This window comes from Talpa occidentalis, unplaced genomic scaffold, assembly GCF_014898055.3.
Source record: "Talpa occidentalis isolate TD23 unplaced genomic scaffold, MPIMG_talOcc4v2.1 talOcc4.4, whole genome shotgun sequence".
Taxonomy (NCBI): domain Eukaryota; kingdom Metazoa; phylum Chordata; class Mammalia; order Eulipotyphla; family Talpidae; genus Talpa; species Talpa occidentalis.
In genome coordinates, this window is record NW_023604295.1 from 119,736,608 (window position 1) to 119,749,003 (window position 12,396).

Below are 12,396 nucleotides of genomic sequence, written 5' to 3' on the forward strand. Positions count from 1 at the left end.
TATTCCCCACACAATTCCCACTCCCCTTATTTTGGCCCTAATCCTTCCTCTCCTTCCCTGTCCTCCTCCCCCATGTGTCTCCAGTTTATAGTTACTTGTGGATTTTGATTTTTACATTTTTAAAAATATAAAGTAATACTGTTTGATTTTACACTTAATTTAGCAGTGGAAAAAGGGCGAGAATTAAAAATTGTAAGGTTTTTTTAAATTTTGTAAAAGTATAACATAAAATTTACCATCTTAACCACTTTTAAGTGTACATATTTAAGTGTGCATTGAAGAGTGGATATACTTAGTGGCATTAGTATATTCATATGTTGTGCATCCATTCATCTCCAGAATTTTTTCATTTTCCCAAGCTGATACTATGTACATTCTAAACAGCAACTATAATTACTATCCCCTCTTTAGCACCTTGGCAACCATCATTTTACTTTCTATCTTTGTAGACTGCTTATTGGTTTTTATATTATGTACATTTCTCATATATAATGTGATTACACAGGTTTTCTGCATTGGCCTAATTGAATAGTTTTCTGTAACTGAATTAACTTCATATTTCTGGAAGGAACCTTATTTAATCATTCACTGTAATTCTAGATTTGTTTTTGCTAATATTGTGTTTAGGATTTTATATCAGTGTCCATTTTTTCATGTTAGTTTGTTTTTTAGGTTTGTATTATCTTTGTTAGGTTTCAGAATCATGTTATACTATCTTCAAAACAATTTGCAAACTTTCCATCTTTGTATCCTAGAACAGTTGAAATAGATTCACGACCATTGCAAAGAACTCACCAGAGAAGTTTTTCCCCTTCCAGTGTTTTAGAGTAGCACTTCTCAATTTATAAATTTCTCTCATTGTTTGCTTTATCTTCTTGGTTCAGTTTTGATATTAAAGCTGATATAGGGATGGGCCTTCCTGGTGGCTCACTGGTTGAGCACTGGGTTGCCAAGCTGGCCGCAGCCTCTATAGCACTGGTTCGATCCCCGGCTGCTGGGCGAGGGTCCCACATGGCGTGCAGACCTCTCCTGCCGCCCGCTGCTCCCCTCAGCAGTGTATTTCCTCCGTCTGCCTGTTCGGTTCCCTGCTCTAGCTCTGGTGAATTCTCTCACTCTCCCGCACTTCTGACTGTACCCAGTGCTTGTATAAATAAATAAATAAATCTTTAAAAAAAATAAAGCTGATATAGGGATTAATTCATTTCTTACAGGTTTTCAAATATAGTAGCAGAGAGTTGTGTGGGATAGTCTGTAATTTTGGCTTTTTCTGTATTTGGTTTATTTCCTTTTTTTAAAGCTAACTTTTTTTTCCCGCCTTTTTCTCTTTGGGTTAGGATAATATATTAATATATTGCTGCCTAACGAATTACCCCCAAATTTAGCAGCTTAAAACAACAAATATGAAAACACATTGTGTGGGTCAGGAATTCAGGAGTATCTTAGCTGAATGCCTGTGGCCCAAGCTTTCTTATAGAGTTGCAGTTAAACTGTTGGCTAGTTTGCAGTCATTGAAGGATTTCACTGGACCTAAAGTATCTGCTTCAAAGTTAACTTATGTAGTTGTTTGCAGGCTTCAGTTTCTTGGGAGCCCTTAGACTAAATGCCTTTGCTGCACCAAGTAGACCTAGGTCTCCTCACAACATAACATCCTGTGTCCCTCAGAGTGATCTATGAGAGAGCAAGAGTATTCCAGACAGAAGCCAGGGCCTTCTATTAGAAAATTTCAGAAGTGATATCCTGTCATTTCTGTATTCTATTTATTTGAAAGGGAGTCGATAGGTTCAGTCCACAATGAGGAAAGAAGATTATAAGAGGACATGATTACTAGGAGGTGGAGGTCATTGGGAGCCATCTTGGAAGCTACCTATCACAGATAGCTAATTGTTTATTTAAAGTCATCTCTTGGGTTTATCAATTCTAACAATTTTCTGTCTGTAATTCCTTGTTTCTTCATTTATCTCTATTCTAGAGCTTTTCCTTCTTTTGTTTTTTTCTCTAACTTTTAAAAATTCCGTTTTTTATTTCATAATAAAAGCATAAGGCTTCGGTTCTGCTTTACAGAATTTTTTTCAACTCTATAGATTTTGCCAAGAATTTTCAGATGAATAAATTTATTCTGGGTACAGAATTCTTAGGTCTTATCCTTTTCCTTCCAGACCCTGTGGATGTTGCTACATTGTCTTTAGCATGCCTTCTTTCTTTGGTGATGTGATTATGTAACAAATATTTGAAGACATGGCTGGCTGCACATCCAAAATGGCATTTTCTCTCATAGGTCTGGCATCTCACTACTTCCCAACTTGGCCTTTCTCATCAGCATGGTCTTTTTACATAGCAGTTTGTGATTCTAAGAAGTAGTGACCTGCCAGGCACATTAAGGGCTAGCTGTAGAACTGCCACAGTATCACTTCTACCATTTCCTATTGGTGAGATGAACCCACAGAGCATGTGTGGGAGATGAGTGTGGTGGCCCTTTTTGGAAATTATAATCTCTTAGAAGAGAATTTTGAGACCAGTATGTTTTTGTTTTCCTTTCCTACCTTGCCTTGCTTTTCTACTTGGATGCTTGTAGGATTGTCATTAAAATTTTATTATGATTGGGGCTTCCGTGATGGCACAAGTCTCGGCACTATGAAGCTGTCCACAGCCACTGCAGCACGAGTTTGATCCCTGGCCAGGGAGCTACCCCACATGGTGCAGAAGACCTCTCCCATCTCGCCCGCTGCTCCCCTCAGCAGTGTATTTCAGTCAGTCTGCCTGTGCTGATCCCCACTCTGTCTCTGTTGAATTCTCTCACTGCCCCTCCCCCCACCTCTGGCCTACACCCCAGCTCTTGTATGCATAGATTAAAAAATTTTTTTTATTATCATTATAATTATATGTTAATAGTTGAAAGTAAAGCAGCACTATTTAGATATATAATGAAAAACACCAGCCCCTTGCCCTTACTCTCTCCAGTCCTGATTCCTGGTTTCCAGAAGTAATCACGTTCATATCCTTTTAAATCGTTTCTTTGGAATTGTTTCTATGTTTCTAAATAATACACTTTAAATGCGATTTCATATTCACTTTCAGGTGTGTATTGACTTCTTATAAAGGAAGGTTAAAATTTAGTTCTTGAACATGACTTCCTTATTTCTCTCTTGCAATATAATTTTGTCATTTTCTTAGTTTGGGCTGTTATAAGCAAAAATATCATAATCTATGTAACTTAAACAACATTCTTATGGTTCTGGACACTGGGAATTCCACATTCAAGTTGCTGGAATAACTTGGTTCTGGTGAGAGTGCTCTTCTGCTTTGCAGGTGGATGTCTTCTTCGCGTGTCCTCACAGGAAGTAGTGAGCAAGGGGGAGCAAGTCCCTATAAGGATGCTAATTCCACTTCTGAGGCCTCAACACTCATGATCTAATTACCTTCCAAGGCACCACCTTCTGAATACTATCACATTATGGGTTAAGATTTCCACATGAGGGGCCTCCCCGGTGGCGCAGCGGTTGAGCGCTGGGTTGCGAAGCTGCCCGCAACCTCTGCAGTGTCAGTTCCATCCCCGGCCGCTCCCGGCCACCTGAGGAGGGTCCCACATGGTGCGCAGACCTCTCCTGCCGCCCGCTACTCCCCTCAGCAGTGTACTTCAGTCCTTCTGCCTGCTCTGCTTCCCGCTCTGGCTCTGGTGAATTCTCTCACCCTCCTGCGCTTCTGACTGTACCCAGTGTGTGTATAAATAAATAAATAAATAAATAAATCTTTTTTTTTTTTTTTTAAAGATTTATCTATTCATACAAGCACTGGGTACAGTCAGAAGCGCGGGAGGGTGAGAGAATTCACCAGAGCTGGGAGCAGAGCAGGCAGAAGGACCGAAGTACACTGCTGAGGGGAGCAGCGGGCGGCAGGAGAGGTCTGTGCGCCATATGGGACCCTCGCCAGTGCCCGGGGATCGAACCAGCGCTGCAGAGGGTGCGGGCAACTTCACAGCCCAGCGCTCAACCGCTGCGCCACCAGGGGAGGCCCAATAAATAAATCTTTAAAAAAAAAAGATTTGCACATGAATTTGGGGGGACGACACAAATGTTCATTCCATAACAGTAATGCTTTTTTGGAAAAAAAAAATCATATTTTTATAATATGATTAATACAGCAACTGAGCCATATAATGTACTGTAATGTTTTCTCTTTTTAGAATTCTTATCGCTTTCCCTTAAGTTTTACTTTTTCAGTACTCTCAAGATGTTCAGACACATGAAATATTCTGTCCGTCCCATTTATTTGCTTAAAGACATTTCTTATGGATCCGTCTTCCTCCTTCAGACTACTTGTAATCTAGGCTTGCTGCCCAGTTATATCTTGGTGAGAATTCGTGTCTTTTTTTTTTTTCTGTCCCTGCAGTAGCTGCTTTAGTAAGTGTATGAGGAGTTGTTCATTTTTGTGACTTTGCATGTTAAACTATCTTTAGTTTATCCTCAAAACTTATCTTTCTTGGGTGTAAAATTTTAGATTGAAGCCACTTTTCCCTGAGAATATTGAAAGCTTTGCTTCATTGTTTCCACTGTTGTTTAATACATACAGCATAGCTAAATCTAAAATATTCTTCCTAGAAAATATACATAGGTAAATTTTTTTGCTTCTTTTCTCTTAGCCTAGTTACAGAAAATTTCTGGTGTGTAAAATTTCTGGAAGAACTACCCCTAAGCATAATGTATCTATTATATGTCAGGTATCAACCACAGGAAAAGTTCCTGGCCTTAGAAAATCATTTTCAGTCAAGGATTGCTTCTAATAAATCAATTCCGACTTCTCATGAATTTGTTATCTAAGATACACTTTTAATAAATCAGCAAAAGGTAGTCCAAGAGTAGGATTTGATTTTTCAAGTTACCAACAATTAATCAAATTGTAAGTTATGGAAGTAACTTTTGAGACAATGATTTTTGTTTCAATTTTGTATAAACTCAGGAGATTTTTACAGTCTTACTGTGACTATCCTATCCTCAATTCTAAAGAAGTGGAAATTACTTGTTTCCTAAATGGGTTCTCAGGACAAATGTTGTTTGTCAAATAATAGAATTTCGGAGGGAAAGGTTAGATTCTGCTTTATGGCTGATTTTACTACTTTAAAATATTAAATAGCTCTAACAACAAATCTAAATTGAATATATGTCCACTGCTCATTTTATTCCTTGCAAAGTGCTATTGTTTATTCCTTCATTATGAATTCCTACATCACTGGAATACTCTGAGAAACATGCTTGTTCTTCGTGGGCGTTTTTGTATTTCAGAGCTCTCTGTAGGCGTAGTCAGGAAGTCTTCTCAACATGCATTCACTTGCATTTACCTAAAACAAGTGTCATCTTCTGCATTGTTGCCCAGTTACTTTAGTTTCCTGGAATGCTTACAAACTCAGTCTCTATGTGACATGTTTTGGCTCATTAGGGTTTTGAATATTGTCAGTCTGAGTGGAATATTTTCTTTTTTTTTTTTTTTTAAGATTTATTTTTATTTATTTATACATGCACTGGGTACAGTCAGAAGCGTGGGAGAGTGAGAGAATTCACCAGAGCCAGAGCGGGGAGCAGAGCAGGCAGACTGAAGTACACTGCTGAAGGGAGCAGCGGGCGGCAGAAGAGGTCTGCGCGCCATGTGGGACCCGCCTCTGGTGGCCGGGGAGCAGCCGGGGATTGAACCGGCGCTGCAGAAGCTGAGGGCAGCTTCGCAACCCAGCGCTCAACCTCTGCGCCACCGGGGAGAGTGCCCTGAGTGGAATATTTTCTGGTCTCTACTTTCTTATAGCTTTTCCTGAATAGCTATATAATATAGCTGTTAATATAGCTTATAATATAGCTTTTCCTGTCTTAAATATCCCAAAAACTATTATCTGACACTTTATTAACTTGGTCTTTTAAGATAGTGTATATTCAACCAATTTTGAGTAAATGCTTACTATGTGTAAAGTTCCTGCCCTTATTGAAGGTTTACATTCTGTTGTATGGAAAAATGTTAAAAGATTCTTTTAAGTATTACCCAGTTAAGTGAAATTATCAGGGGACCTAATCTGGGGAAGAGGTAAGGCTCAAACTGAGATTCGAGTCATTTTTTTGGTTTATTTAACAAATGGTAAAGATAAAGAGCATAGAGCTAAAAAGTCTAAATAGGTTATGTTCATTTAAGTATCAAAAGTTATTTGTAAATGTTGATTTCTCAAACTTTTAATCTTAAAATCTTAATTTTTATTGAGGATTTGGTAACTTTTATACTTTTTACATGACTGGTTCTTGTATTTTAAGGTTCTTTAAACAATGGTATAACTTGATTTTTCTATTAGGGCTGAGCAAGTCTTCCTGAGAATTGTGGCTTGTGCTGAGGATAGTTGCAAGGAAGACTAAGAAGTGATAGGATGCAAAACTGTTTCCTGTTGTTTGAAATGTCAATAATAGCTAGTCAGAGTGTCTCTGAACTATTGCTGGGTTTCTTCCATGAAGAAAAGATGACTAACGGCTTTCTTTACCACTAATGCTTTAGTAGTCAGTAATTCAGTTACCGTAGTGAACATTTTATTTTTCAACGGATTTTTTTTTTTATATTTTTATTTATGCATACAAGAGCTGGGGTACAGGACAGAGGTTTGGGGGATGAGAGGATTCCCCAAAGATAGAGTGGGGAACAGATCAGGCAGATGGACTGAAATGTACTGCTGAGGGGAGCAGTGGGCAAGTCAGGAGAGGTCTGCTGTGTCATGTCAATCCTGGCGGCCAGGGATTGAACTCGTGCTGCAGAGGCTGTGGATGGCTTCATAGGCTGTGTCTTAACCCCTTGTGCCACCAAGAAGGCCCTCAACTGTTTTTTATTAGGACTAATTCAAATTTTTTTTTCCAAATCTTAAAATTATTACTTTAAGATATTACACTATGCTGATCCTGGTTTTAGGCACAATTCCAATTCAAAAATCTAAGAATTACAGTAATTGTTACTAGAGAAATTTAATAACTTCCTTAGGAAACAATGGTTGAGCCAACTTGGAGCATTAATTCTTCTTTTGAATTAAAGAATATAATTTTGCTAAGTCTAACTTGTTACTAATAGACTTGTTTGGTCTTACTTATTCATTACATTTAATTTTCTAGCAGGTTAGTTTTCTAGCATCTTAGAATGCAAACTTGCTCAGAATAGTTATAATCATTAAATAGACTTCAGTAGAACACTGAGGGGCCTCCCTGGTGGCACAAGGGGTTAAGTCTCAGCACCTATCCATAGCCACTGCAGCACCAGTTCCATCCCCAGGGAGCTGACCCACATGCCACAGCAGGCCTCTCCTGTGTCACCTCCTGCTCCCCTCAGCAGTGTATTTCAGTGGATCCGCCTGTTTTGTTCCACATTGTCTCTAGGGAATCCTCTCCTCCCCTGCACCTCTGTCCTACACCCCAGCTCTTGTATGCATAAATAAATAAACCTTATTAAAAAACCCACACTGAATTTTTTAGTCTTCTTCACATAGAAACAAACTTTAATTTGAAGTATTTTATTACAAATTAACTAGAATTGATTTGTTCAGCTCTTTTGTCTCCAAATAATACAATTTTAAAGATTATCAACTACTGAATATTATATATTAGGAATTGCATTACTAGGAAAACTATATTTTAAAAAATCTTAGTAAAAACAGTATCTTTTAAATGACAAGTGCAGTATATCATTTAGAGGTTAACAGCTAAAACTTTAAAACTTTACATAATGTATGCTTATCTCTTTCATATTTAAAATACTTTTTTCTTTTGACAGGAAATGCACAATTTTGAGGATGAGTTAACGTGTCCCATTTGTTACAGTATTTTTGAAGATCCTCGTGTATTACCATGCTCTCATACATTCTGTAGAAATTGCTTGGAAAACGTTCTTCAGGCATCTGGTAACTTTTATATATGGAGACCTTTACGAATACCACTCAAGTGCCCTAATTGCAGAAGTATTATTGAAATTGCTCCAACTGGTATTGAATCTTTACCTGTTAATTTTGCATTAAGGGCGATTATTGAAAAGTACCAGCAAGAAGAGCATCCAGATATTGTTACCTGCCCTGAACATTATAGGCAACCATTAAACGTTTATTGTCTGCTAGATAAAAAATTAGTTTGTGGTCATTGCCTTACCATAGGTCAACATCATGGTCATCCTATAGATGATCTTCAAAGTGCCTATTTGAAAGAAAAGGACACACCTCAAAAACTGCTTGAACAGTTAACTGACAAGCATTGGATGGATCTTACTCATCTTATTGAAAAGTTAGAAGAACAAAAATCTCATGCAGAGAAAATGGTCCAAGGTGATAAAGAAGTTGTTCTCCGGTATTTTAAGGAGCTTAATGATATATTAGAACAGAAAAAAAAATTTTTCCTCACTGCTCTCTGTGATGTTGGCAATTTGATCAGTCAAGAATATACTCCACAAATTGAAAGAATGAAGGAAATGAGAGAGCAGCAGCTTGAATTAATGACACTGACATCATCTTTACAAGAAGAGTCTCCTCTCAAATTTCTTGAAAAAGTTGATGACGTCCGCCAGCGTGTGCAGGTCTTGAAACAAAGACCACTTCCTGAGATCCGACCTGTTGAAATTTATCCTCGTGTAAGCCAGGTTTTGAAAGAAGATTGGAGCAAAACAGAAATTGGACAAATTAAGAAACTGTTCATTCCTGAAATGAGAGTTTCTTCAAAAAGGATGGCATGTTCCTGGCCTGATAAAGATGAAAAAGACGTTGAATTTTTTAAGATTCTGAACATTGTTATAGTCACACTAATTTCAGTGATACTGATGTTGATCCTCTTTTTCAACCAACACATAATAACCTTTGTAAATGAAATCACTTCAGTTTGTTTTTCTGAAGTTTCTCTATCTGTTTACCAAAGTTTATCTAACAATATGCATGACTTAAAGAATATACTATGCCACACTTTGTATCTACTGAAGGAATTTACTTGGAAAGTAGTCTCTTACTGAAAATTCAAATCTGAATTTTTTGTATAGGCTTATTCTGTACAGCAGACTAGCCATTGCTAAGTGGGGAAACGGGTAGCGTAGATAAGTAATGAACTAGTGTTTATTAGAGTTGCAACAAATATGTTAAGCCTTTCATGCTTCTGTTGGGTAGAAATGTGTCAAATTAAAAACAACAGTCTTTAGTTTTCAGTCTGAAAATTAGAATAAAATTTAATTACTTGAATATATACCATTTTTATTGGCTTGAGGTTGATTTAATACTACTATGACATTTAAACAATCTTAATACCAATGTAGTCTTTCATTATATACTGTAGTTGGTCAGCTTTGTGGTTCTTTATGTATACTTTAGCTTATACATTAAAACATAGCAAAATCCTAAAGTTGTACATGCCTTTATTTTGATGTGGGTTGAACTTTTTGAATGGGCAAATAAGGATAGTGAGGTTTTAAAATTAAGTAGCAAAATCTGAATGTGGTAAGGGGTTGTTCATGCTAAAGATGTTTTTGATCAAATATACCTGCTTGACATTCCAGAGACTGGAATTGCGGTTTGTGGTAGGACTTTTGGCTGTGTGCATGCAATCCTAAATATATACTCATTTCCCTTTCCAGAAATCCCAGATGAGCTGTTGGAGCACATTGCAGGAGGCTTTCTTAATTCATACTTTTCAGGTGACATTAGAGAATGCTCTTGGTAAATTATAATTAATAGGGCTGTTCATGGCCATAGTTTGTAATTGTTGGGGCATTAGTTTTAAAATACTCATCTGCTGAGAACAAGTCTTAACACTAAGCTGACAATATTTAAGGTCAAATTATGACCAGTTATCACTAGATTTAGCCCTTTTAAGTAATGCATAGGCAAACAACATTTGAAGGGTATAAGAGGTAGGGACGATGTATTCAGCTAATGAGAAATACAAATTTTTAATTTTAGACCAAGTGGCATTTAAAAATTTTAGTCACATCTCAAAAATTCCATTTCTAAATACTTGTAAATATTAGTAAGCCCTGACAAAACGCTGTGTCAAGCACATAATCCACGTTTCTGAAATTGATTTTCGTCCCCCCCCCATACTTTCTGTAGAATCTTTTGATGACTTATGTAGTATGCATGGTCAAGTAATTCTTACACATGCTATTTTGCATTTTTACCAGATTGTTAAAATTTAAAGTATATAATATTTCTAAGTTTTATGCATAACAAAATATATATTTTAATAAAATCATTTTGACATTTTATTTGCATTGTGACTTTATCAGGTATCCAAACTAAGGAGTGGTAGCTTTAGAATTTTTATATGGGGTGTAATATCTACTCTAAAAATAAGTGTTAATTTCTATTACTCCACTAAAGTCATTAAAATCTATTAAAAATACTAAATTCTACTCACTTGTACTTTCACCAGTGAAAAAGCATTCGATTATATTATAGCTTTTACCAGGTATTTTCCCCTCATGTAACCTTGATTTAAAACACATGACCATACTTGAGTTTCAGATCTTGCTTTATTTGTCCATGCTAATGTATTTACAGTTTTCAAAGGCTTTGTTATGATACAACTCTTAGCTCACTGTTATTTCACAGGATTAGTTATCTAGAAATTGAACAGTTAAGGAAAAGACCTGATTCAATACCAAAAATTCCTTCAGAAAATTAAAAGGTTGACAACCTATTTCCAGTAGCAATATGAAGCATTCCTGAGCTAAGTGTTTAAAAACCCCCAAACCGTGGCACTATTAGGGAAATAGCACTCCATCTTAATTTCCATTTGTACTAAGTTACCACCCTTATTCTTTTTATGAAGCAAGTGTAGTGGCATATGAGTTTCATTTTCAACTTCTAATTTACCTGAGTCACGTTCATAATACTGTTTGCTAACCCTCCTGAAAGTGTTTTTCAAACAAATACATTAAGTTTTAGAAAATCATAGAATATTTGTTTTCATCTTTATAGTTCAGAATGACTGGTTTGAAAAAGTCCCCAATATTTGTGTAATAAATACAATGATTGTCTCAATTAGTAAATTAAGTGGAGTGTCTTAAGAATGTGTATCAGAATAGCTGGCAGGATTTTCTAAGTGGGCTGAAGATCCATGAGAGTAGGCTGAGTCTTGATAACATGATCTAGTTTAGAGCTTCACTATCACTACAAAACTGTTAGATTGTTAAAATCTAGAGGCAAGTATAGAGAATATTTTATTAGAATTATACCATGTCAATTACATAAAATAGAAACCAGTTATAAGATCCAGTCTAGGAATATATATTTTACATAATTTAAAATCCCTTACAAAAAGGAAAACCAGCAATATAATACTCTCAATTTATGTTGATTCAATACAAAGAATCTTCAGTATAAACAAGTTCAACAAAGTCCTTTAGATGCAATTTCTTTTGGGTTTACTGCAACACTTTTTGTTATATTATATGTCTTGTAAATTCCAATAAGTCTATCTGAAATCTCAAACATATTATTTCGAAGAGAAATGATGATGAACTGGGCATTTTTTGTTTGTTCCTAAGGAGAAAAAGTTAGAAACATTAAATATTACAAGTAAGTCATATAATAAACACCTAAGCTTTACTATTTTCCTCATTTGGGAGCAGAAAATTAAACCTTACACTGATAATGAACATAAACAGGAATGATGGCATGGACAATCCATGAAATAGGATTTGGATTTGAGAGGAATTTGGGTATTTCTGGTAGCATTTTGCCTGGAAGTCTTCTAGTGGAAAAATGATTCAGGTAGGAAACTTCAGCTTCTAGCTGTGTTTCTGCTACTAATATACATTATCAATTTGTACTTTTAATTTCCCCCAAATTTTCCTCAGATAAAGGCCTTGGTCACCTTGATATAGGATGTGGAATTAGAGGGTAGGAAAATGCTTAATAAGAAATAAGTCAAAGCATTTCATGTGTAATGTTTAGGGACCAATAAAATTAAAAAAAAAAAAAAAAAAAACAAAAAAAAAACCTCTGAATGACTACTTACATAAATATAAAATGCAACAATCGACACATTTTTAAAATCAAGGGCTGCATCAATCTCGTCCATGAAGTACAGGGGTGTTGGTTTGTAGTGGTGAAGAGCGAACACTAAAGCCAATGAACTAAGTGTTTTCTCTCCTCCTGAAAGGTTAAAGATCTTCTTCCAACTTTTCTTGGGTGGTCGAACACTGAAATAATTATTCAAATCTTAAGAAAATGTACACATTAAATTACTTGTGAAACTAAATTTAAGATAGAGTGATTTGTTTTTCAGAATTGATTTCTACTGCTTTCTTCAGTAATCTCTAATCTGATAAAAATGGTGAAGGATGGACATATAGAACACCTGCCAGAATGGGAATATTTAATTTAGGTAGCAGCTACTTTTTGCCATTATTCCTATTTTCAAT

General features: G+C 36.1%; 2 protein-coding genes across 6 annotated transcripts in view; one reads left to right on the plus strand and one right to left on the minus strand.

Annotated features, from left to right (window-relative positions):
• TRIM59 (tripartite motif containing 59) overlaps positions 1–10,216 on the plus strand; it is a 28,310-nt gene extending 18,094 nt beyond the window's left edge. For all 4 annotated transcript variants that reach the window (XM_054700967.1, XM_037526202.2, XM_037526201.2 and 1 more), the window contains one exon: positions 7,774–10,216. In XM_054700967.1, coding sequence (XP_054556942.1) covers positions 7,777–8,988 — 1,212 coding nt within the window. In that variant the 5' untranslated portion in view covers positions 7,774–7,776 and the 3' untranslated portion in view covers positions 8,989–10,216. The remainder of the gene's footprint in view (positions 1–7,773) is intronic.
• A 231-nt stretch (positions 10,217–10,447) lies between these two features.
• SMC4 (structural maintenance of chromosomes 4) overlaps positions 10,448–12,396 on the minus strand; it is a 32,564-nt gene continuing 30,615 nt past the window's right edge. For both annotated transcript variants that reach the window (XM_037526203.2, XM_054700965.1), the window contains 2 exons: positions 11,991–12,174; positions 10,448–11,512 (listed from right to left, as the gene is read on the minus strand). In XM_037526203.2, coding sequence (XP_037382100.1) covers positions 11,360–11,512; positions 11,991–12,174 — 337 coding nt within the window. In that variant the 3' untranslated portion in view covers positions 10,448–11,359. The remainder of the gene's footprint in view (positions 11,513–11,990; positions 12,175–12,396) is intronic.